Below are 21,206 nucleotides of genomic sequence, written 5' to 3' on the forward strand. Positions count from 1 at the left end.
TAAGAATTGATTTAGTCTTTTTCTGTTTAATTCCATACACACACATAATGAAATACCCAAATTCTTTGCAATGTTATGTTGAAAAGAGTGTAACTGCCTTTCAGAGAGGTGACCCCTCCCAATTTTAATGTATTAATTTTATTAATGGTGAGCTTATTTTTTATAGCCATTAATTTTACTAATTAATCCAAAAGCTTGGAGTTTTTCCATTAACCATTTGGGTTCATCATCACAGCTTTTTTGGTGGGAAAGATATTTCTCACATTAAATACCATATCTGTTGCTCTCATAGATACCATCCAATTTACCACTCATGAAACTCCAAATTATACCAGGAGTGGGGTTTGAACCCACGAGAGCATCCACTCATTGGAACTTAAGTCCAACGCCTTAACCACTCGGCCATCCTGGTGCATATATGTTGTGCATATGTTTTCCTTTGGGAAAGAGTACCGTTGGTAGGAGAAAAAAACGTATTAATCTTGTTTGTCAGGATCATAGCCATAAATGGAGGTCTCTCGTAAAGTCCATGGATTTTCATTCACACATATTATTATTACATGAGTTATCTACTCTTTACACACTAAGGATCCACACTACCAAGGGCTACACCACACTTCTGTTTTATAAATCATCAAAACCAATACTATCCTAAGATTTATTATATATAAAAATGATCTGTTCCAAAATGTTTTCATGTAATCCTGAAAACAGAAAAACAATCTTCTGCACTATTAACCATCCACAAATGGAAACAACAGACAATACAGGTGAGTTTAGCTACAAAGCCAAGAAAAAATTGTGTGTGTGTGTGGGGGGGGGGCTCCAAGGGATGTAACTTACTGCCACAAAGGACAGAAAGCTGCAGTATGTAGAGAAAGAGAAGAGTTAAACCTGAGTCCTTGTAGATGGCAGCCACCAGTTTTTACAGACTTCTATCTATCTCTAGTGGACAACAGAGGTAACTGCAGGATTCGAGCTAGAATAATGTAACTGCAGTTCAAAACTACATATTTTTTGATTTCACATAGAAAGTGTGTGTCCACGTGTCAGTCCAAGTCGCAGGATTTAGTAATTCTCGTAACAGTTAAATGCAACTCATTTACAAGTATTAAGTCGCAACATTTCAGTCTGACTAACCTTTGAAGATCAGTATAAAGGCAATGTCCATAATAACGTATAACAAATTTCTTTGCAGAAATTGCTGGATCAAACTAAAGTTATTTTTCACAGCTTCAGGGAGTGCACCGTTCCTAGAAATACTGCAATACCAGGTCGATGCGTGGAGTGGACGGAGCAAGCCCCTATTCCATCTCCCTGTTCCAAAAATCAATTTAATATATGGTCCCCGGGTAGGGGACGTATCAGATATTAAACTGATAAGAACAGATACTACACTTGATCTTAGCCAAAAGGCCGAGAAGCGATACTCACAAATCGCACGACAGAAAGGACTCATTCTGCTTACTGCAACTCTAACTCATGGTTACAATGAAGAACACAGTCGTCTTCTAACAAATGGTAGAGGACAGGTCGATGTTTTACTGACGTTTTACCTCCGAAACATCACAATATAACTATGGTCGGCATGTTTCAGTTTATAAACGGCGCCACATATATAGTGACACTTTAGTTTCTGAAACACCGGTCAGCGCATTCCGGTTAATGAGATTCAAAATCACGTGGTCGTCTGCAGTCCAATCAACGATCGTTAAGACGGATCGTCTTAAATTCATTTTTATAACTTTCCTGGCTTTATAATTGTTTTCATAATATGATAATTACGAGATCTATGAAAAGAATTATAATACCAGTAGCGTGCGTTGAAATGAAACGACGAAAATCAAATAAACACGTCTATGATTGTTTAAGGTTTCACGAAGATACAAGGAGTTCTTCCGCCCTCAGGTGTACAGACAGAAAACTGCACAAAGTCTACTCTAGACCACAGTAACTGACGCTGGATTTGCAGCAATTTCTAACCATGGAAGTGGACATACAAAACTAGCTTAAATAAGTTACAATTATTTCTGCATTTTTGTAACTTTGGTGTGAAATGACTCTTCTCAACGCCTGACAGGGTAATGGCTTTCCTGGGTATTTCTGAGAAAGGTGAAGTTGGCCAAGTCTGAGAAAACTCGCAGCTGGAGCGAGGTTGAATGTATCTGTTTATCTTTTCTGCATTTGTATTACTTTAACAAACTAATCCCAGTGCTATTTTAAAAAAAAACAACAAAAAAAACCCCAAACAAACAAAAGAAAAGCGAATTTTTTACACTTTAGCTTGTTTAGCAGTTAGCAAAACACCCTTAGGTTAGAAAACACACAAAAAATAAACAAACAAAAACAATTAGGATTAACAAAACAGTACGACATCGAGAATTGAAACTAGGGTTAAATGTCAGAATTAAATAAAAGGCACTGTTCGTAAATAGTTGGTTTGACCAAACTTACCTTTAAAAGGTTCTCTTAAAAACAAAATCGCATCGGGGGAGAATTGCCTCTGACTAGCCTTAATTGTGTATAAATACAGCTAACCAGTAGGGGGCAGTGTTTACTTTATACGAAGTAATAGAATACAAGCCACCCTAAGCCTTAGTCATAGACCGCAAGACATCTTAACATTGTGGTGTGATGGTGTGACATTAAATAAAAACATTAAATAGAACTATTGCCAGCTATTTTTGAAACACTTCAAAAACAAGCCAGTTTAACCAACTTAAACTAACAAAAGCTACACTTACACCGAAAGAATCAGACATGTAAACTGCTCTTGAAGCATTTACAATTCTTAAGATTGCAGTCCCATTTAGAAGAAAACTGGGTGATGTAGAGACAAGGCACCATCTTGGTTAAAATATATATTTAAGTCAGCTCTAGAGGACGAAGGCAAGGAAGGCAGCAGGTTCGAATGGAATCTGCTCCAGATTGCTCAGGGACTGTGCAGACCAGCTCTGTCAGGTGGTCCTGTACATCTTCAACCTGACCCTGAGTCTGGAGAGGGTTCCTGAACTGTGGAAGACTTCCTGCGTGGTTCCGATGCCAAAAATTGCACACCCCAAGGAGCCAAACAACCTCAAGCCTGTGGCCTCGACTTCTCATCTGATGAAGACCATGGAAAGGCTCGTTCTGCACCACTTTTGCCCACTGGTGAGCTCAGCGATTGACCCCCTGCAGTTCACCTACCGATCTGGAATCCGGGTGGATGACGCTGTCATCTACCTTTTACACCGATCCCTCTCTCACCTAGAACAGTCTGGGAGCACTGTGAGGATAATGTTTTTTGACTTCTCCAGGAGACCAAGGTCCTTTGGAGTCTGCAGGACTCTCTTAAGGAGATTCTATGATACTGTGGTAGCATCTGCCCTTTTCTATGCAGTGGCCTGCTGGGGGAGCAGATGCACGGACAGGGACAGGAGCAGGTTTGACAAACTGGTGCGGAGCTCTAGCTCTGTGCTGGGATGTCCTCTGGAGTCTGTGGAGGCAGCGGGCAAGAGGAGGATATTAGTAACGCTGACATCCATCATGAACAACCCACATCACCCTCTGCATGAGTCTGTGTGCTGAGCAGCTCTTTTAGTCAGAGACTGAAACAGGCTCGCTGCAGGAAGGAGCGCTCTCGCAGATCATTCATCCCAACAGCAGTTAGACTCTATAACTCCTCAATCACAAAGTCATAAGTCACTGAACATTGTGGACATACACGGTCACACTTCATGCATAATGCACCTTTTTATATGTATGGACGTGTGCAGGTATATGTGTATGTATACATATGTATATTTAGTGTGTAGATGTGTGTGTGTGCATGTACATGTTTATACTTATAGATATCTATTACTTACATATTAATAGTAGTGGTAGAATAGTTAAATTTATGTCTTGCATGTTTCCACAACCATATCCATAATCATATACTGTGTATGCTACCACTGTATATATTGTATTATCTTACTTATTTTGTATTTGTTTGTATTTTATTTGTATTTTTGTATTTTCCTGCTGCTATCTGTACCTGAGATGAGGTAACGCAAAAATTTCCCCGCTGTGGGATCAATAGTCTTATCTTATCTTAGAGAAGAGAAATACATTTGTTTTGGCCAATTTGTCAACTTGACCTCCAGCTTAAGGCAACTAAAAAAATGTCACAGTGCAAAGCTGCTGGGGGAAAGGGTTTGCTTCAAAACAATCCAACAACTACTGTACATGCTGGGATAAAGAAACATTTAACATGATAGGTCTGTAGTCTGTTATACTGCTGTGAGAAAATACATGCAATGTGTCACAAAATACAGTGTCATCACTTTTTTGGCAAGATAAATAAAATTCTTGAAAAGTGCAATTACATATAGCTGCTTTGCCAAAAATAGAAATAGTAAGTGGTACCTGTGCTCGAGTTTAAGGTTCTCGGTTTTTGACTTCTTGAAGTTGAACAAATGTCAGCAGACTCCCTGTTTACACGTCGTGTCAGGACAAGCGAGCCACACTGTATCTACTTTAAGAAGCTCATGTGCAGCAGATGCAGCATTACCTGTCACTCAGCTCTGACCAGATAAGTGACTTCCCATTGTTCCCAGAGTGAAAAGGAATGGCATTAACACAAGAAAGACAACAGTGGTTTAATACAAGGCATTTAAAAAAAAGAAAAGAAAAATAAATTATGATTTCACAGAAACATCCCTGGTTAATATTAGTTTTACATTAAAAAGTGTTCAACTGCCTTTCAGAGAGGTGACACCTCCCAATTTAAACATATTTATTTTATTCACTTTTTCCATTAACCATTTAACAATTTTTCCTTTGGGTTCAGCATCACAACTTTTTTTGTGGGAAAGATATTGCTCACATCAAATACCTAAAAATCATATTTGTTGCTCTCATAGATACCATCCAGTTTACCACTCATGAAACTCCAAATTATACCAGGAGTGGGGTTTGAACCCACAGGAGCATCCGCTCATTGGAACTTAAGTCCAACGCCTTAACCACTCGGCCATCCTGGTGCATATATGTTGTGTATGCGTGTTCCTTCAGGAAACAGGAAGATTGGTAGGAGAAAGAAACGTATTAATCTTGTTTGTTAGGATCATAGCCATAAATGGAGGACTCTTATAAAGTCCATTGATTTTCATTCACACATATTACATGAGTTATCTACTCTTTACACACTAAGGATCCACACTACCAGGGCTACGCCACACTTCTGTTTTATAAATCATCAAAACCAATACTATCCTAAGATTTATTATATATAAAAATGATCTGTTCCAAAATGTTTTCATGTAATCCTGAAAACAGAAAAACAATCTTCTGCACTATTAACCATCCACAAATGGAAACAACAGACAATACAGGTGATTTTAGCTAAAAGGCCAAGAAAAAATTGTGTGTGTGTGTGTGTGGGGGGGGGGGGGGGGGGTTCTCCAAGGGATGTAACTTACTGCCACAAAGGACAGAAAGCTGCAGTATGTAGAGAAAGAGAAGAGTTAAACCTGAGTCCTTGTAGATGGCAGCCACCAGTTTTTACAGACTTCTATCTATCTCTAGTGGACAACAGAGGTAACTGCAGGATTCGAGCTAGAATAATGTAACTGCAGTTCAAAACTACATATTTTTTGATTTCACATAGAAAGTGTGTGTCCACGTGTCAGTCCAAGTCGCAGGATTTAGTAATTCTCGTAACAGTTAAATGCAACTCATTCACAAGTATTAAGTCGCAACATTTCAGTCTGACTAACCTTCGAAGATCAGTATAAAGACAATGTCCACACGCACGCAGCTATCTAGCTTATAACATATTTCTTTGCAGAAACTACTGAATCAAACTAAAGTTATTTTTCACAGCTTCAGGGAGTGCACCGTTCCTAGAAATACTACAATACCAGGTCGATGCGTGGAGTGGACGGAGCAAGCCCCTATTCCATCTCCCTGTTCCAAAAATCAATTTAATATATGGTCCCCGGATAGGGGACGTATCAGATATTAAACTGATAAGAACAGATACTACACTTGATCTTAGCCAAAAGGCCGAGAAGCGATACCCACAAATCGCACGACAGAAAGGACTCATTCTGCTTACTGCAACTCTAACTCATGGTTACAATGAAGAACACAGTCGTCTTCTAACAAATGGTAGAGGACAGGTCGATGTTTTACTGACGTTTTACCTCCGAAACATCACAATATAACTATGGTCGGCATGTTTCAGTTTATAAACGGCGCCACATATATAATGACACTTTAGTTTCTGAAACACCGGTCAGCGCATTCCGGTTAATGAGATTCAAAATCACGTGGTCGTCTGCAGTCCAATCAACGATCGTTAAGACGGATCGTCTTAAATTCATTTTTATAACTTTCCTGGCTTTATAATTGTTTTCATAATATGATAATTACGAGATCTATGAAAAGAATTATAATACCAGTAGCGTGCGTTGAAATGAAACGACGAAAATCAAATAAACACGTCTATGATTGTTTAAGGTTTCACGAAGATACAAGGAGTTCTTCCGCCCTCAGGTGTACAGACAGAAAACTGCACAAAGTCTACTCTAGACCACAGTAACTGACGCTGGATTTGCAGCAATTTCTAACCATGGAAGTAGACATACAAAACTAGCTTAAATAAGTTACAATTATTTCTGCATTTTTGTAACTTTGGTGTGAAATGACTCTTCTCAACGCCTGACAGGGTAATGGCTTTCCTGGGTATTTCTGAGAAGGGTGAAGTTGGCCAAGTCTGAGAAAACTCGCAGCTGGAGCGAGGTTGAAAGTATCTGTTTATCTTTTCTTCATTTGTATTACTTTAACGAACTAACCCCAGTGCTATTTAAAAAAAAAACAAAAAAAAAAACATAACAAACAAACAAAAGAAAAGCGAATACATTTTTTACACTTTAGCTTGTTTAACAGTTAGCAAAACACCCTTAGGTTAGAAAACACACAAAAAACAAACAAATAAAACAATTAATATTAACAAAACAGTACGACATCGAGAATTGAAACTAGGTTAAATGTCAGAATGAAACTGTTCATAAAGAGTTGGTTTGACCAAACCTACCTTTAAAAGGTTCTCTTAAAAGCAAACTCGCATCAGGGGGAGAATTGCCTCGGGCTAGCCTTAATGTTGTATAAATACAGCTAACCAGTAGGGGGCAGTGTTTACTTAATACGAAGTAATAGAATATTCTATTACTTTCTAAGTCTTACCGTAGAGCGTAAGACGTCTTAACATTGTGGTGTGATGGTCTGACATTAAATAACAACATTAAATAGAACTATTGCCAGCTATTTTTCTTTGGTTGACTAACAAGTGCTCCATTCTTCTGTGTACACCTCTGCATACTCTATATTTGCAGGCAAACTATAGAAAAACAAGTTCACAAAAGCAGTTTATGTAAAGTTAACACAATAATCAGTCATTTTACTGACCTGTCACTTAACCTCATTAGTTGTAAAATGTTCCTCCAGATATTCCTCTTTAGTACCACTTGCTTTTTCAGCCTTTCCTTGCCCTTGTTCCAACGTTTTTGAGACTTTTTGCTGCCTTTAAAATCAAAAGGACGTGTTTCCAACTTTTCTTCTTTATACCGTTGCATAACCTGTTTTCCCATTTTCCCATTATATCGTGCCACAAGGAAAATGTATTTGTGGGTACGATTACCGCTAAACGGTATGCACAGGTTTTAGAGTAACACATGCTCCCATCCAGAAATGGACTTGAAGCATCATGAAAATTATTATTATTAATAATAATAATAATAATAATAATAATAATAATAATAATAATAATGTCATTTTTATTTAAAAAATGTTTTCTTTCTTTCTTTCTTTCTTTCTTTCTTTGATATTATTTCTGTAAATACTTGTGTTTTCCGATGAATTAACACCTGTTGATAACTCCCTGTACAATTTTCCCTCTTCTCGATACGCATTTATTGTGAAGGAAACCCACCGGAAGTGATATATCTAGGTTACTCGGGAAGGCCGAAGCCATGGACTATCAGATAGAAGAAGAGGTGGGTTTGTTCATCGAAACTAGTTGTTGTTGCACGTTTTTCCTGTCACATACATTGACTTCGCGTGCTGACTACGTTTCCCTGAAAGTGTGGTTAGAAGGCTGTGTCGCCTTGCTAGCTTTAACGGCGGTTTTTTCATTCAACAGGCTGGGTTCGTCGTTGAAGACGTGAGCAAAATCATAAAAGAGGTAAAAAAAAAAAAAAAAAGAAGAAGAAGAAGAAGGGTTTTTTTAAAAAAAACAAAAAAAAAACAACCCTTGGCAGTGTTGGTATCTTTTAGTTTCACCCCCAAAAAGCTCGAGTTTAGGTTCTGTCGGGCCTTGGCTTTCAAATTTGTGTGTAGGAATGACCGGTTGCTAAGGACACGGTAGCGGTTGCTAGGCAATGTCTCTAGCTGAACAGTTATACAGTACTCCACTAATCTGCCCTACCATATTCACTCCTTGAGAAAAACTTTTATTAAAAGTCTTAATTTTATTCCCTTTTTAAAATAATAATAGCTGTATAAGACTTATTGTAAGCTGTTTGATTACTGTGTTGATTACTTTGGGTTTTTTTTAATGATTAAAAAAATGTCTGTATAGTCGGTGGAAGCAACCATAGGAGGGAATGCCTACCAGCACAACCGAGTGAACCAGTGGACCACCAGTATAGTGGAGCAGTGCCTCAGTCAGCTCAGCAAGCTGGGAAAGCCTTACAAATATATCTGTATGTGAACTCCTACCCGTGAAATAACCACCTTGTGTCTCTTGTGGTTTTCAGTGGACGTTAAAAACCAATATATATGTTTTTACTGGATTTCTAATTCTGTTTTATCTGGATTTTTTTAACACATTTGGCTTTATTGTATGCATTTTATTTTTATTTCAAATTAGTATTATTTCATGCTGAATTTTATTTTATGGACTTATTTTATACTTCTAAGTGCTATAAAATAATGTGCAATTTATGTTTCTCTGCTACAACAAAGGAATTTCCCAATGTTTGGCATTAGAAAAACCACAAAAGTATTTTTTTTATCTTGTTATCTTCTCTTGTTCTGTTAGTAACCTGTGTCATCATGCAGAAAAATGGAGCAGGTATGCAAACAGCCAGCACATGCTTCTGGGACAACTCTACCGATGGTAAAGACAAAAACACTTGTGTATTTCTCATGTAGAATGTGTTCTTTTTTTAAGTTATTGGTTTATCAATGAAAGGATTTGCATCCCAGACTGTGCGTGTGACTGTTTAGATTGTATTTCAGTACAACCTCAGATGAACAGCAATACAGTGATTTAATAAAAACTAAGCGCAAGTGCAACAGGAGAATGTAAAATACTAATTACATATTTGCTGCATACATAGGATTTAAGAGTGTAATAGTATCAATAGTATAATAATCAAATACACTTCATTAACTGATCATCAGCAACTGCAATGATCAGCAAGTGTGATGCCCAAATCTCTGCCCAAGCAGGTTTGGGCAGTCTCATTATTACAATGTTGAGGAGGACAAATTCCAGTAATACCACGGAGAAGCAATTGTTGCTGCACATCAGTTGTTCTTCATCTGAAGTTGTATTTACATCATTTTAGAAGCTGCTAAGGACCCAGTGATTTTTATCATGTCCTAATACTAAAACCTTTGAACTAAAACAGAACTGAACAACTGATATCTCAGGCTGTTAATCATGTTTTGCACGTGATTTGCTAATTAAGACAAATTCAGATCTAAATTAAGTTTGACCCCCCTGATTTAGAGGCTTAATCAGGGCTCAGAACAGTAAAGATGAATAGAGAGGAACTGATCATCTTAATAACTGATTCATGATTTATATTTTTAGTTTTCTGTGAGAAAATTAACCCCTTATTTTGTTTGAATGTATAAATTTAACTCCGCTACTTACTGATATAATGTAATGTTATACCCAACAGGAAGCTGTGCAGTGAGATGGGAGAACAAGTCTGTGTACTGCATTGTCAGTGTATTCGGGCTCGCCATCTGAACCTACATCACCAAACCCACTGATTGTGTCCACATTTTTGAGAACTCCCGCTGTTTGTTTTGGGATTTTGATATGTTCATCTTGTGTGTTAAGAGAGATTTATTAAAACAGATATGCCTTATGTACATAGTTTTATTTACACAACATGACATGATACTGCTACATGTACAAGCTTTATCTTTTGAAGCAACAAATATTGCAGGTATTTTTTAAACACCAAAAACCACCCAGTTTAACCACCTTAAACTAACAAAAGCTACACTTGCACCGAAAGAATCAGACATGTACACTAATCTTGAAGCACTTACAATTCTTAAGATTGCAGTCCCATTTAGAAGAAAATTGGGTGATGTAGAGACAAGGCACCATCTTGGTTAAAATATATATTTACAGAGAAGAGAAATACATTTGTTTTGGCCAATTTGTCAACTTGACCTCTAGCTTTAGGCAACTGAAAAAAATGGCACAGTTTCCCACATTGTAAGGAAATATGGGCAAAGCTGCTGGGGGGAAAAAAGTTTGCTTCAAAACAATCCAACAATTACTGTACATGCTGGGATAAAGAAACATTTAACATGATAGGTCTGTAGTCCATTATACTGCTGTGAGAAAATACATGCAATGTGTCACAAAATACAGTGTCATCACTTTTTTGGCAAGATAAATAAAATTCTTGAAAAGTGCAATTACATATAGCTGCTTTGCCAAAAATAGAAATAGTGAGTGGTACCTGCGGTCGAGTTTAAGGCTCTCTGTATTCAGCGTCTTGAAGACAAACCAATGTCAGCAGACTCCCTGTTTACACGTCGTGTCAGGACAAGCGAGCCACACTGTATCTACTTTAAGAAGCTCATGTGCAGCAGATGCAGCATTACCTGTAAATGTCACTCAGCTCTGACCAGATAAGTGACTTCCCATTGTTCCCAGAGTGGAAAGAAATGGCATTAACACAAGAAAGACAACGGTTGTGTAATACAAGGCTTTTTTTTTTTTTTTTTTTAAAAAAGGAAAAAGAAATTATGAAGAAATGATGATTTCACAGAAACATCCCTGGTTAATATGAGTCCTTTTTCCTGATAATTTTAATCATCAAGTTGAGAAAAAAGGCTGGCAATGGGTAGGTGAGGGTATGGGGTTTATAGATTAAAACAAAGTGTTTGTTTCCCTTATTTTCAATTAAGAAAAAAAGTCTGAGTGGCTACATCATACCTCACCATCCAAAAGCAGTACATTCAGTAGACATGAACCATTTTAAAAATATAATTATGTACACTTTGGAGTACATAAATTCATGTGCATCCTTTTTGTACATGTGCACAAGAGTTTCCAACGTGGACACAGTCAGAGATACCTCAGTCACTGTCACTCTCATCCTGGTACTTGGCAGTTGCTTTGATCGCACGCCCGTTTTGTAAAGGCATGTCTTCATAATCACTCCTGAAAAAAAACAAGAAAAATATCAGGGGGTCTAGTATGCTTACACTGAGTTTACTCTGCACAATTAAAAAGGATTTGAAAGGCGAGTAGATAAAACACCTACCCGTATATCACTTCGTCGTCTGAGTCATTTAGCATGGAGAACGCTGGATTATCCTTCAATTGAGAGTCTGGGAAATTCAACATAAAATTAGAATTTTAAAAAAGCATGCTGGCAAAGCGTGTTGGTATAAATGAGCGACAAAGAAACTTCTATCTAACTCACCATAAAGTGCATTTTTCGAAGGAGAATACACAAATGCTAATGTGTACAAGTAAAAGTTGAGCAGGCCATAGAAGGACAAAAATTCAGCTGGTATGTTTTGAATTAAGGAACAGTGATGATCAAATGGACTAGTACTTATATAGCGCTATTTGAACACTCATAGTACTTTCTTTACTACAAGCTTCATTCACACACACACATACAGCATGTTTTTCAAATCAGGGTTCAGTATCTAGCCAAAGGATTCTTCAACATGTAGACTAGAGGACGCGGGAATTGAACCACTGGCCTTAGTGGACAACCAACTCCACCTCATGAACCAATAAATATGCCATGTTGTGATGCAAATGAGCACAAATGAATACAAGTCAAAGGATATAGTTCTGGTAATGGGTGGACAATTCAGCAACAAAGTTGTCTTGAAGAGCCTTAGCACCAAACCTCAGGTAGAGAATAGCCATGCTGCAGGAGAAAGAGAGGTTAATCAGAAACACAGAAATAGTGAAAACGTTCAAAAAAAAAAGTTTGCTCTTTGTTGAACATACCTTATAATAAGAACCACAAACGTCAGCGCTGTCAGAAACTTAAGCCGGAGATCTGGTGATCGAGAAGAGACAGCTGGTTAACACTTTTACATTAAAAGTTGAAGTCGAATCGAACACTGAGAGTTGTGTTGTGCTCTGATACCTGAGTAAGGCATGTTCTTAAGTTCAGAACAAGCTCTGACAATCAGGAATATCAAGTATAAGATGTAGAGGGCGACGACAATCAGGAAGAAGACTTTCATACCCTTTAAAAAAATAACAAAGGGCTCAGTTAATAGTCATGTAGCTCAAAATAAATGAAAGTAGACCTGAAGCTATTTCTATGTAATATCTATCCATAAGCACATTAATCAAATTAAAATGAACAAAAATTTATAAACTTTAGTCTTTTAAATGACAAATTACAGATAAAACATTACACACTGGATAAGAAATTTCTTCAGCTTTCACTTTATAAGAAGCTGTTTAAAGAAGTGCTAACGGTAACAGTCTTACCTGAAAGTTCGCTATATCCACTTTGTACTGATAGGTGGGATCTTGGAGTTCATTAACCCTGAAAATTCAGATGGAGTAAAGCTTAGTCTGCTTGTTCGGTATGTATATAAATCACAAGTTCAATGAGCTGGGTTCTCTCTGGAGGTCGCGCTTACGTTTGCCATATGCCCAGAGTAACTGCTGACAGCCACAGAAGACCGACGATAACCAGCTTAGGCAGGTAGAAAGTCAGAAATTTCCTCTCACCCTGCAGAAGCAAAACACCAAGATAAAAGATTCATGTTGGTGTGCTAAAAATGGAAGGAAATCACTGAAGCTGCAGATTAATACTGTACCCACCTGGACTCTGATGCCGTGATAAACACAGAGCCAGAAGAGCAGCAGAGCACACAGGAACAGTGCCTGAAAGAAGGTGTCCAAGGTCCCTGGAAACCAGCTGTTCACCAGGAATGACAGCGGGAAGAAAGGATCTGAACAATGAAAACAAGCAAACTGTTGAGTGTGTACACAGAGAGGTATGTTTTCTTATAGAAATTATTACCCAAATGTTCTTATTGGATCATTTATGTTTCTGTAATGTGTCAGGTGACGTGTTCACCACGCTTCATATCACCTGTTTGTAAGGGTCAGCTCTCTACAACTTTAAATACACATGCATAAAAAAAATATATATATAAATGGCAACTAGTCTCTACAACTCAGATATAATGTTTGTAAGTGGAAACATATTTTAATTTAGTTATATCGTTATAGTTATAGTTATCCATTTTCTCCCACTTATCCAGAGGGGGCACTTTACACCCTCTGTCCAGCCACTCCTACAGCTCTTCTTTCTTTAGCTCCTCTCAAATGACTTAGCTCCTGACCCTATCTCTAAGGAAGAGCCCAGACAATACTCTGAGAATTCTCATGTCCCTCACTTGTACTTGTATTCAGTGAATACCCACAGCACGTGACCATACATGACCATACATGAGGGTAGGTAGAACGGTAGATCACACTCATCTCTACTGTCACCATAATATACTGCATCACGGCAGACTCATGCACCAATCCACCTATCAATCTCCCACCACCCCTATCTAGCTGAGAGCCACAGCCTCAAGACTTGGAGGTGCTCATCCTCATCCATGCTACAAACTGCCCCAGTGCAAGGTGGAGGTTGTCACACAATGAAGCCAACAGGACCATATCATTCACAAAAAAAGTAGAGATAAGATGCAAGACCACTGAAATCGATACCCTCCTTCCCCTTGGGCACATCTAGAAATGCTGTCTGTCAAAATTATGAACAGAATAGAAGACAAAAGACAGCCCTGGGAAACACCAGCTCTTGTTTGTTGAGTTGGTGCAATTGGCTCCAGGTGTGTAAGTGACAGGTAAAATGTGTCCTCAAGTGAGAAGAGAAACTTACCATTGTAGAGCAGCAACAAAGGGAGAAGAATAGACATCCACTTCTGCTCTATCCCCCAGTCTCTCATGGAAAATTTCCTCAGTGAGTGAGCAAACATACACTGGCACAAACAGGGAAAAGTACCATTAGTTATTCCATCTGAAAAAAGGTTTTGGTTTTAAGTGCTATAACAGGACAGAATGTGCAGATTAAACTGAATGGGAAAAAAATTATCATGTTCTTACGGTCACCATGAAGGTCAATACCACAAAGACAAACCGGAACCAAATTTCCACTTGTGAGAAGGTGGAATTATATGTTTTCCACTGAAGAGGGAAAAACAGGGGAGCAAGAGAGAGAGGAGTTCAAAAGCATGTGAGTTACTTGAGGCCTTGAGCAATTTAAAAACAAACAAACAAACAAAAAACAAAACTAGGGTCTTTTTAACTTACCACAAACTTAACCTTGATGTCATATGTGATATTTTCAAGGCCTTTGAAGCTCACCATAACCTGGTACTGGGTGTAGTTCAGGTAGCCCAGATGCAGTACAATGATCTCATCGCAATTCTGTGAGGTGAGACAAAAAGAAAAAAGCAAAACAACACATGCTCAATAACCACCTGCACCACTTCTTAAATGTGCATCTAAAATTGTCTTCTCTGACACACACTGCTGTGAGAGCAGGCTGACTGATACTTACAGCAGCCGCGCAGTGCAGCATCCGTGACTTAATGCGCCCGTTGTTGATGTGCATCACGCTGGCATCCTGCATCACTCCCTTCAACTCAACGTTGATCTCAAAAGGCTGCTTGAAATCTCTCACTGACAGCACAAATAACAGTAGTGTTACGTGGTGTTACGCATATTATATTAAAAGAGAAAGCTGTCTCCACCCCCAAAACAAAACTGTAAAAAGCTCAATCTGTGGTCTCTTACTTTTGCTGTTTTCAGCCTGCATCACACACGTGAGCCACAGCTGCTGATTGTAGGTGGTCAGGGGAGAAGAAACTAGATGAAAGGGCCCAGTCTGAAAACACATAAAGAAAGGCACAATCTGTTTATACATTTATTATTATTATTATTATTATTATTATCAGCAAACTTAAATTATTAAAAAAATCACAAAAGGGGACGCTCAAATGAGAACGCTTTTCTCATACCAACATACTGTCACTGAGATATTTGAATGCAATAAACATATCACTCACATAAAACAAAATAGACTGCTCCAATCGATGACAATGTAATAAACAAACATAACAACAACATGCTTCGCTAAAGTATCCTTGGGTAAGATATTGAACCTCTAAAACCTTCTGATAAGTTGTGAACCTTCAACGACACGCTGTTAAAGACACAGTTGAACTATGAACATTAAGTTGATGTAATAAATTGTGCTTCTTATCAAAGTGCTGCACTGATATACATTTTTAAAGAGCTCTTCAAATAAAGATTATAATCTATACTAACAGAGTAAAGTGAATTTGAGATTGACCATCAGTTGGTTTGCATTAACCAGCCTTTATTATTATTAATTATCATTAATTAATCAGATTTCAGTCTACAAAGCCTCAAGAAGAATTATGAGTGGAGAGGATGGATCATTTCACTTTATAAGCCATTTACTCCTATCCCTTTACAATTCCAATTTAAGCAAATCAGCAAGTTCTCCGTGACTGCATGAAATAGCACAATAAAAAGACACTAGGGAAAATATCTAAAACTAGATTTTTGCAGTCTATCTTTGGGACATTTAAGTTTCACCACAGCAAAACAATATCAACATTGTTAAGAAGCGTTGTGTAAAAGGATTCTCCAAGCAGTGACTCTCTTATCAACATTTTCCATCAAATTCAAAGTAATGGGCATTTCCTTGACTTTTCAACCACGGTCCTCAAATATTTTAGTGCAAAACTGCCGATGCATATCCTTCTATCTAACAAATGCCTCACCTTAACAGAAACGTTTTTTGCAAGGAACTGGTCACCATTGTGCTCCTGCTCAGCAATAATCCTTGGACCTACAAAACAAAACACTTGTTAAATCAGTGCAACATCCCAGAAACCTAACCTAACCTCAAACAGGAAAAGATAGGCGATGGCTGGTTTATTTTAACGTCTACATTTGAATGATCACTGTCATCATACCTGTTATTCCTATGAAGACTGTGAGGCCGAAGCACATCAGGAAGACCACGAAGACTAGCACAAAATGTCTTTTAGATAGGGTGTACAGCCGCATGGGAGCCAATCTGTCACGGGGAGACAGTCACTGGGGTTATCACACACTAAGTAAGACATCCACACGAAGAAAGTAGCACGAACGAAACCTGGTGGTGAATATTTGCTTAGTGGTTTCTGTGTTAGCTGAGAGGCTGTTCAGAGACGGATATGTCAACAGTGATTAGCTCCCATGCTACTTCATGCTAGCAGTGGTTGATCCCAGCAGAGCTACACAGTGCCTCTAACGCTACTTTTCGTGCTTGTAAGTACTAGTGGAGTACTTCGAGGATCTCGACTGGACAAATCTTACCCGTACATTTCCATTTCTGTCGGTTAGCGACGTTGGTGAAGTGAAAACCCGTGAAAATTTCGCAGTGAATCCACATCCGCGTATCAACATCACTCCACGACAACTGGAATGCAACGTCATCGAATGGGAGGGGCGGAGTCTCGTGACGGCAGCGGACAGGGGAAAAGGGGTCGTGAAAAGGAGGCTTCTGGGAGTGAAGGAGCATCCCATTGCCTCCTTTTCTTATCAGCTCACTAACGTTTAGTACCTTAACACTATACAAAGCGTTACATACACTAAATTAATTTAGTGTTGTACATTACATCGATATATTTAATCTATGGTAACAGAGCCTTATTTTATTAAGGCGTGTGATTAAATATCTTCAAAGTAACGGCTGATTGTAGTTTCGCGCAGGCGTAGTGGGAACACATCGCATGTCGAGCGTTGACTTCTAACAACCAGAGTGATGAAAATTCTCTCACGAATCATACAACCAACCATTTGGTTTCGTACAATTAAATATGGCTTTTAATCGACATTAAAATACATCTAAAGAAATACATTTCTACAGGGTAGCACTTGTTGCCTTTGGTAGAAATCGTACCGCGTTTAAATTGTGGATTTAGCTAACATATGTGTTCTAAGTGTATGTCGGCAAAGGACTCACCGCCTTTCCCGTTTCCCCCATTTATTTGAATTTCTCCTGCATTATGGTTTAGAAAACCACTGGTTCTGTATAACATTTTTTTTAAACGAAAAAAAAAAGACGGATGGCTGGCGTCACGACAGAGATGTAAGATATTTCTGATTTAAAACGCAGACGCACACAATGAAAGTAAACCCACCATGCATGTGTGTATATTTAAGCTAGAGGCGCCTACCTATAAAAGCGGTCATCGCGATAAGGTGTCAGGTCCTCTTTGAGCTCATTGTAGGCCTCCCGTATTTTCCTACAGAAATACTTGAGCTCGCTGTACAGAGGGTTCTCCAGGCCAGACGAGTAGTCGGTGTCCATTATTATTATTATCACACCCGAAATGGCGATGAGGAAACAATCCGGGGGCCTCAGTAAAAGGCGCAGTCACCTGTCACGTATTGTTACGTGCGTAAATTAAAAGTGCAGCCCAAGCCGTTTTGTTTGTGTGGCTTCAAAAAAAAAGGGGCTGCTAAAAGAAGAAAAGAAGAGCGGGGGGCGGAAACGTAGAGGACAGTCACATGATCAGAGTTCAGCACCATGGACAGAGGCTGTTAACAGGAAGCTACATTGGTCAGTAAGAAGTGTCTGTGGAGCCGTTTTAGCTCTAACAACCCCCATAGACCACGGCTGCATAAAATCAATTAGTAAACAATTTATTGCGTCTTAGCGCAATCTGAGTCACACTGATTGACAGGAGGTGCGAGCAATCACAGAAAAATGGGTGGATTCAAATATATAGATAATATAGGGTTTTTTTCCCCCTGGAAACTGGCATTATGCCAGCCAAACCATTTAAGCACATACACAGTTTAATAAACTCTAAAAACTGTAAAATGCAAAAAAAAAAAAAAAAAAAAAGAGTATTATATGACAAAAAAAATGAGGTAAAAACTGCAATACAACAAAACATTAGGTAAATTCTGAATTTTTATGCGCGCTTTCTCATAAATATTAATTACGGTAAAAGAAATGTGCGATTAAACTCAAGGCTTTTTCTTCTATTTTAAAATCTTGATAAAGTCTCCTTTAATAAGAGGAATTAAGTTCTTTTTTGTCTGTGCTATAGGAAGCTGTGCTTTGGGAACGTCCACAGGTTTATACACATCTCAGTAGAAGAATCTCAGACTGTACATGTATTAAATTAGTCAAAATTACGACGTTCTTTGTCTTTTCTCAGCAGTAAAAGTCATATTAATTGGTACTATCAGTGATGGCTGTACAGGTGTGTCGCACTCGCCACTTTCAAAGTATCTGCTGTCTGAGATAACAGAACCACCTTGTGTATACTGGTTCAGCAGCTGCTTAGATCTGATTTCAACCATGTGGACGTTTGCCTCAGTATTCAATGTTGAGGTCTGGGGTCAGGTTCTGTTTCTCTCTCTCTCTCTCTCTGTCCAAGGATACTTATACTGCATTGTTTGGGAACACTATCATACTAAAAACAATCTGGTGGTACTTTTCTGTGTTCATAATTCCATCAAGTTTGACAAGATCTTCTACACCACTAACTGAAATGCACTCTCACACCATGACACCACCGTGTTTGATGGAAGGCTGTGGACACTCACTGTTGTACCTCTTTCGTGAACTCTTCTGCACATATTGATAATTTCAACAAAACCATTTGGATTCATCACTTCATAATACACAGTGCCACTGATTAGCAGTCCAGTTCTTGTTTAATTTGGCACACTGCAGCCTTTTCTGCATATTTTAATTTCTTAAGTGTGGCTTCTTGATAGTCACCTTTTCATTGAGACCATTTCTAATGTGGCTTCAGTGAACTGATGGATCAACTGAAGAGTCAGCTGCTAGCTCAGATCCAGGATTTTCTTTCCCATCTTGTAAGGACACGACTTTCAGATACCGTTCATCTGCTGTAGAGTGTTTTTAGGCCACCCACTTCTTCAGCTTCCTTAAATGTGTTGAGGACACACCATCCTATGATATATCACGTTTTGGGCTAATAGTACTTTGGAAACCATCTGTGGTACATTACAGATTCAATAAAGAAATTAATTTTTTTTCAGCAGGCTGATAGCAACAAAGTAACTAAAGATAAAACTTAACATTTGTTCTTTGCCAAGTTGTTTGCTATATAGACACAACACTGGTTCATCCCGCCATTTAGGTTCCTGTTTTAAGCTTGAATGATTCATAGAGCAGTGTTAAGTGGCATATCAACCAAACAAACATCCCTCTGAAAATTGTCAGGTACAAGGACTGGACTGAAAATGAGTGAAAAAGCAGCCTATGTCCAAAAAACCCCAACAACAACAACTTGGAAGAACCTTCAGAAACCTGGAGGACTATTGCTTAAGAGCACAAAAAATTACAAGAAAGTCTGGCTCCTTGGAGCTTTGCAGTATATTTATGTATATTTAAGACAAAACCAGTGTTTTTCTGAAACAATGACATTTTATTCAAAAGATGCGTGACATATACAATTATAAAATAATTTACATGGCATGCCTTACTATCCATTCACTATAAACGTTCAGTCACCAAGTCAGACTCTGACTTTTTTCCCCAAGTTTTTTTTTGTCATTTAAGTCTACAGCTACAAATACAAAGCACAGATCTTTTCTAGGGAAAAGCCAAATCCTACAATATCTACAACAGGTCATCATCAGTTTAAAGTGAACCCTTAACCAAGTCCATTAGCAACGCTGAACGTGAACTCAGTGGCTTACACTTGTGAACTCCTGTGAACGATGAATGAGTGTCTATGTGCAGGAAGTCATGACCACACATGGTTGAAGAGGATAGATTCAACACTGATGGGGCTGGTAGACTGCACAGCTGAATACAGACACACCATGACTTGACATTTACACTCTACATAACTAGTCTACAAACTACAATAAACCGGGCACTTACTCATTCACATCTTTTCCACCAATGCAAACTTCACAAAACATCAAAAAGTCGCCTGTTCCCATCCCTCAAACCCAATCCCTGCATTTCCATCTCATAAGTTGGGCTATACTTGTAACAACCCCCCCCCAACACAAAGAAATGTTTGGAAAAAAAAACCTTCACAATATACAGTATGTATACTTGATCTACATTGAGGAACAATCTCATAAATAAAGATGTACAGACCAGCAACTGAGATGCTAAAGTAAAAAGGTAACAAACTGTGGTCAGAAGAAATGACAAAGGTTTTTTTTGTTAAAGAAAATATTGCACAACTAACAAAAAAAAGTCTTTCTTTACGACATGCTCGTTTTCAAGATAAGGAGACCATTTATTTTTCTCCTCAGTCCACATCTCTACAACCCACTTCCCAACAGACATGCTTGTTTTGTTTTTTTCTTTTTTTAAATATGAGAAAAAAATAAAATAAAAAATCTAATAATCTCATCAAATCAGAGACCAAGCAGAGCTGGTCCAAAGTAAAGAAGTTACACTTCCCAATAGGCCTGTTTGTTTCAGCTTGAGATTTTCAGAAGTCTATATTTTGGCACAAATATTTGAGGTGGTACGCCATCTCACCTTCCCAATTTTACCGAGCACTCAACATTCCCATTTCTCTCTGTGATTTTTGGCTGTCATCTAATGCACATATTTGCACCGTGAATGAATAATTTACTGCTGCCCATAGTTCTTCCAGCTGGCCTCGCTCTTTGTCCTTAGCTGAACACAAACAAAAGCTTCCCTGCCTCAAACAGCAACAACAGCAACAACAACAACAAAACCCCCGAAACAAAACAGCTTTTCAGATTTCAAAGTCAGCTTACTGAACGGGCAGATCTCGTAGCTTCATTCTCCGTCGGAGACCAGACTTCAGAGTTTCAGTGACGGTAAGATCAACTTAACTGCTCTCTATGGTCCTGGCCGCTTAGTTAA

The 21,206-nt window shown here is 38.4% G+C and overlaps 2 protein-coding genes and 4 non-coding genes across 8 annotated transcripts; 1 reads left to right on the forward strand and 5 right to left on the reverse strand.

Moving 5' to 3' along the window:
- Window positions 1-329: 329 nt before the first annotated feature.
- trnal-uaa (transfer RNA leucine (anticodon UAA)) lies at window positions 330-412 on the reverse strand. The gene has a single exon. It is a non-coding gene; the product is annotated as a tRNA-Leu (tRNA).
- An 825-nt stretch (window positions 413-1,237) lies between these two features.
- LOC118454298 (U2 spliceosomal RNA) lies at window positions 1,238-1,428 on the reverse strand. Its single transcript, XR_004843682.2, has one exon. It is a non-coding gene; the product is annotated as a U2 spliceosomal RNA (small nuclear RNA).
- A 3,492-nt stretch (window positions 1,429-4,920) lies between these two features.
- On the reverse strand, window positions 4,921-5,003 carry trnal-uaa (transfer RNA leucine (anticodon UAA)). The gene has a single exon. It is a non-coding gene; the product is annotated as a tRNA-Leu (tRNA).
- Window positions 5,004-5,848: 845 nt separating this feature from the next.
- On the reverse strand, window positions 5,849-6,039 carry LOC148098420 (U2 spliceosomal RNA). Its single transcript, XR_015720757.1, has one exon. It is a non-coding gene; the product is annotated as a U2 spliceosomal RNA (small nuclear RNA).
- Window positions 6,040-7,920: 1,881 nt separating this feature from the next.
- On the forward strand, window positions 7,921-10,127 carry dynlt1b (dynein light chain Tctex-type 1b). The gene is made up of 5 exons (XM_006792458.3): window positions 7,921-8,018; window positions 8,165-8,206; window positions 8,603-8,726; window positions 9,065-9,142; window positions 9,936-10,127. Exons 1-5 carry the CDS (start codon window positions 7,995-7,997, stop codon window positions 10,004-10,006), a joined length of 339 nt encoding a protein of 112 aa, XP_006792521.1. The 5' UTR covers window positions 7,921-7,994; the 3' UTR covers window positions 10,007-10,127.
- On the reverse strand, window positions 10,123-17,898 carry tmem181 (transmembrane protein 181). 3 transcript variants are annotated; one of them, XM_006792459.3, is made up of 17 exons: window positions 17,539-17,898; window positions 16,291-16,394; window positions 16,096-16,163; window positions 15,080-15,170; window positions 14,844-14,965; window positions 14,594-14,710; window positions 14,387-14,467; window positions 14,163-14,262; window positions 13,088-13,218; window positions 12,904-12,995; window positions 12,749-12,806; window positions 12,396-12,498; window positions 12,254-12,305; window positions 12,088-12,170; window positions 11,709-11,798; window positions 11,547-11,613; window positions 10,123-11,443 (listed from the first exon to the last, which is right to left on the reverse strand). In XM_006792459.3, exons 1-17 carry the CDS (start codon window positions 17,670-17,672, stop codon window positions 11,359-11,361), a joined length of 1,578 nt encoding a protein of 525 aa, XP_006792522.1. In that variant the 5' UTR covers window positions 17,673-17,898; the 3' UTR covers window positions 10,123-11,358. The 3 variants fall into 3 exon arrangements, with proteins under 3 accessions (XP_006792522.1, XP_006792523.1, XP_006792524.1); XM_006792460.3 differs by lacking the exon at window positions 17,539-17,898 and adding an exon at window positions 16,676-16,801; XM_006792461.3 differs by lacking the exon at window positions 17,539-17,898 and adding an exon at window positions 16,682-16,787.
- Between the last annotated feature and the right edge of the window lie 3,308 nt (window positions 17,899-21,206).

Source organism: Neolamprologus brichardi, chromosome 15 (assembly GCF_056152115.1).
Source record: "Neolamprologus brichardi isolate AB-2024 chromosome 15, ASM5615211v1, whole genome shotgun sequence".
Lineage (NCBI taxonomy): Eukaryota > Metazoa > Chordata > Actinopteri > Cichliformes > Cichlidae > Neolamprologus > Neolamprologus brichardi.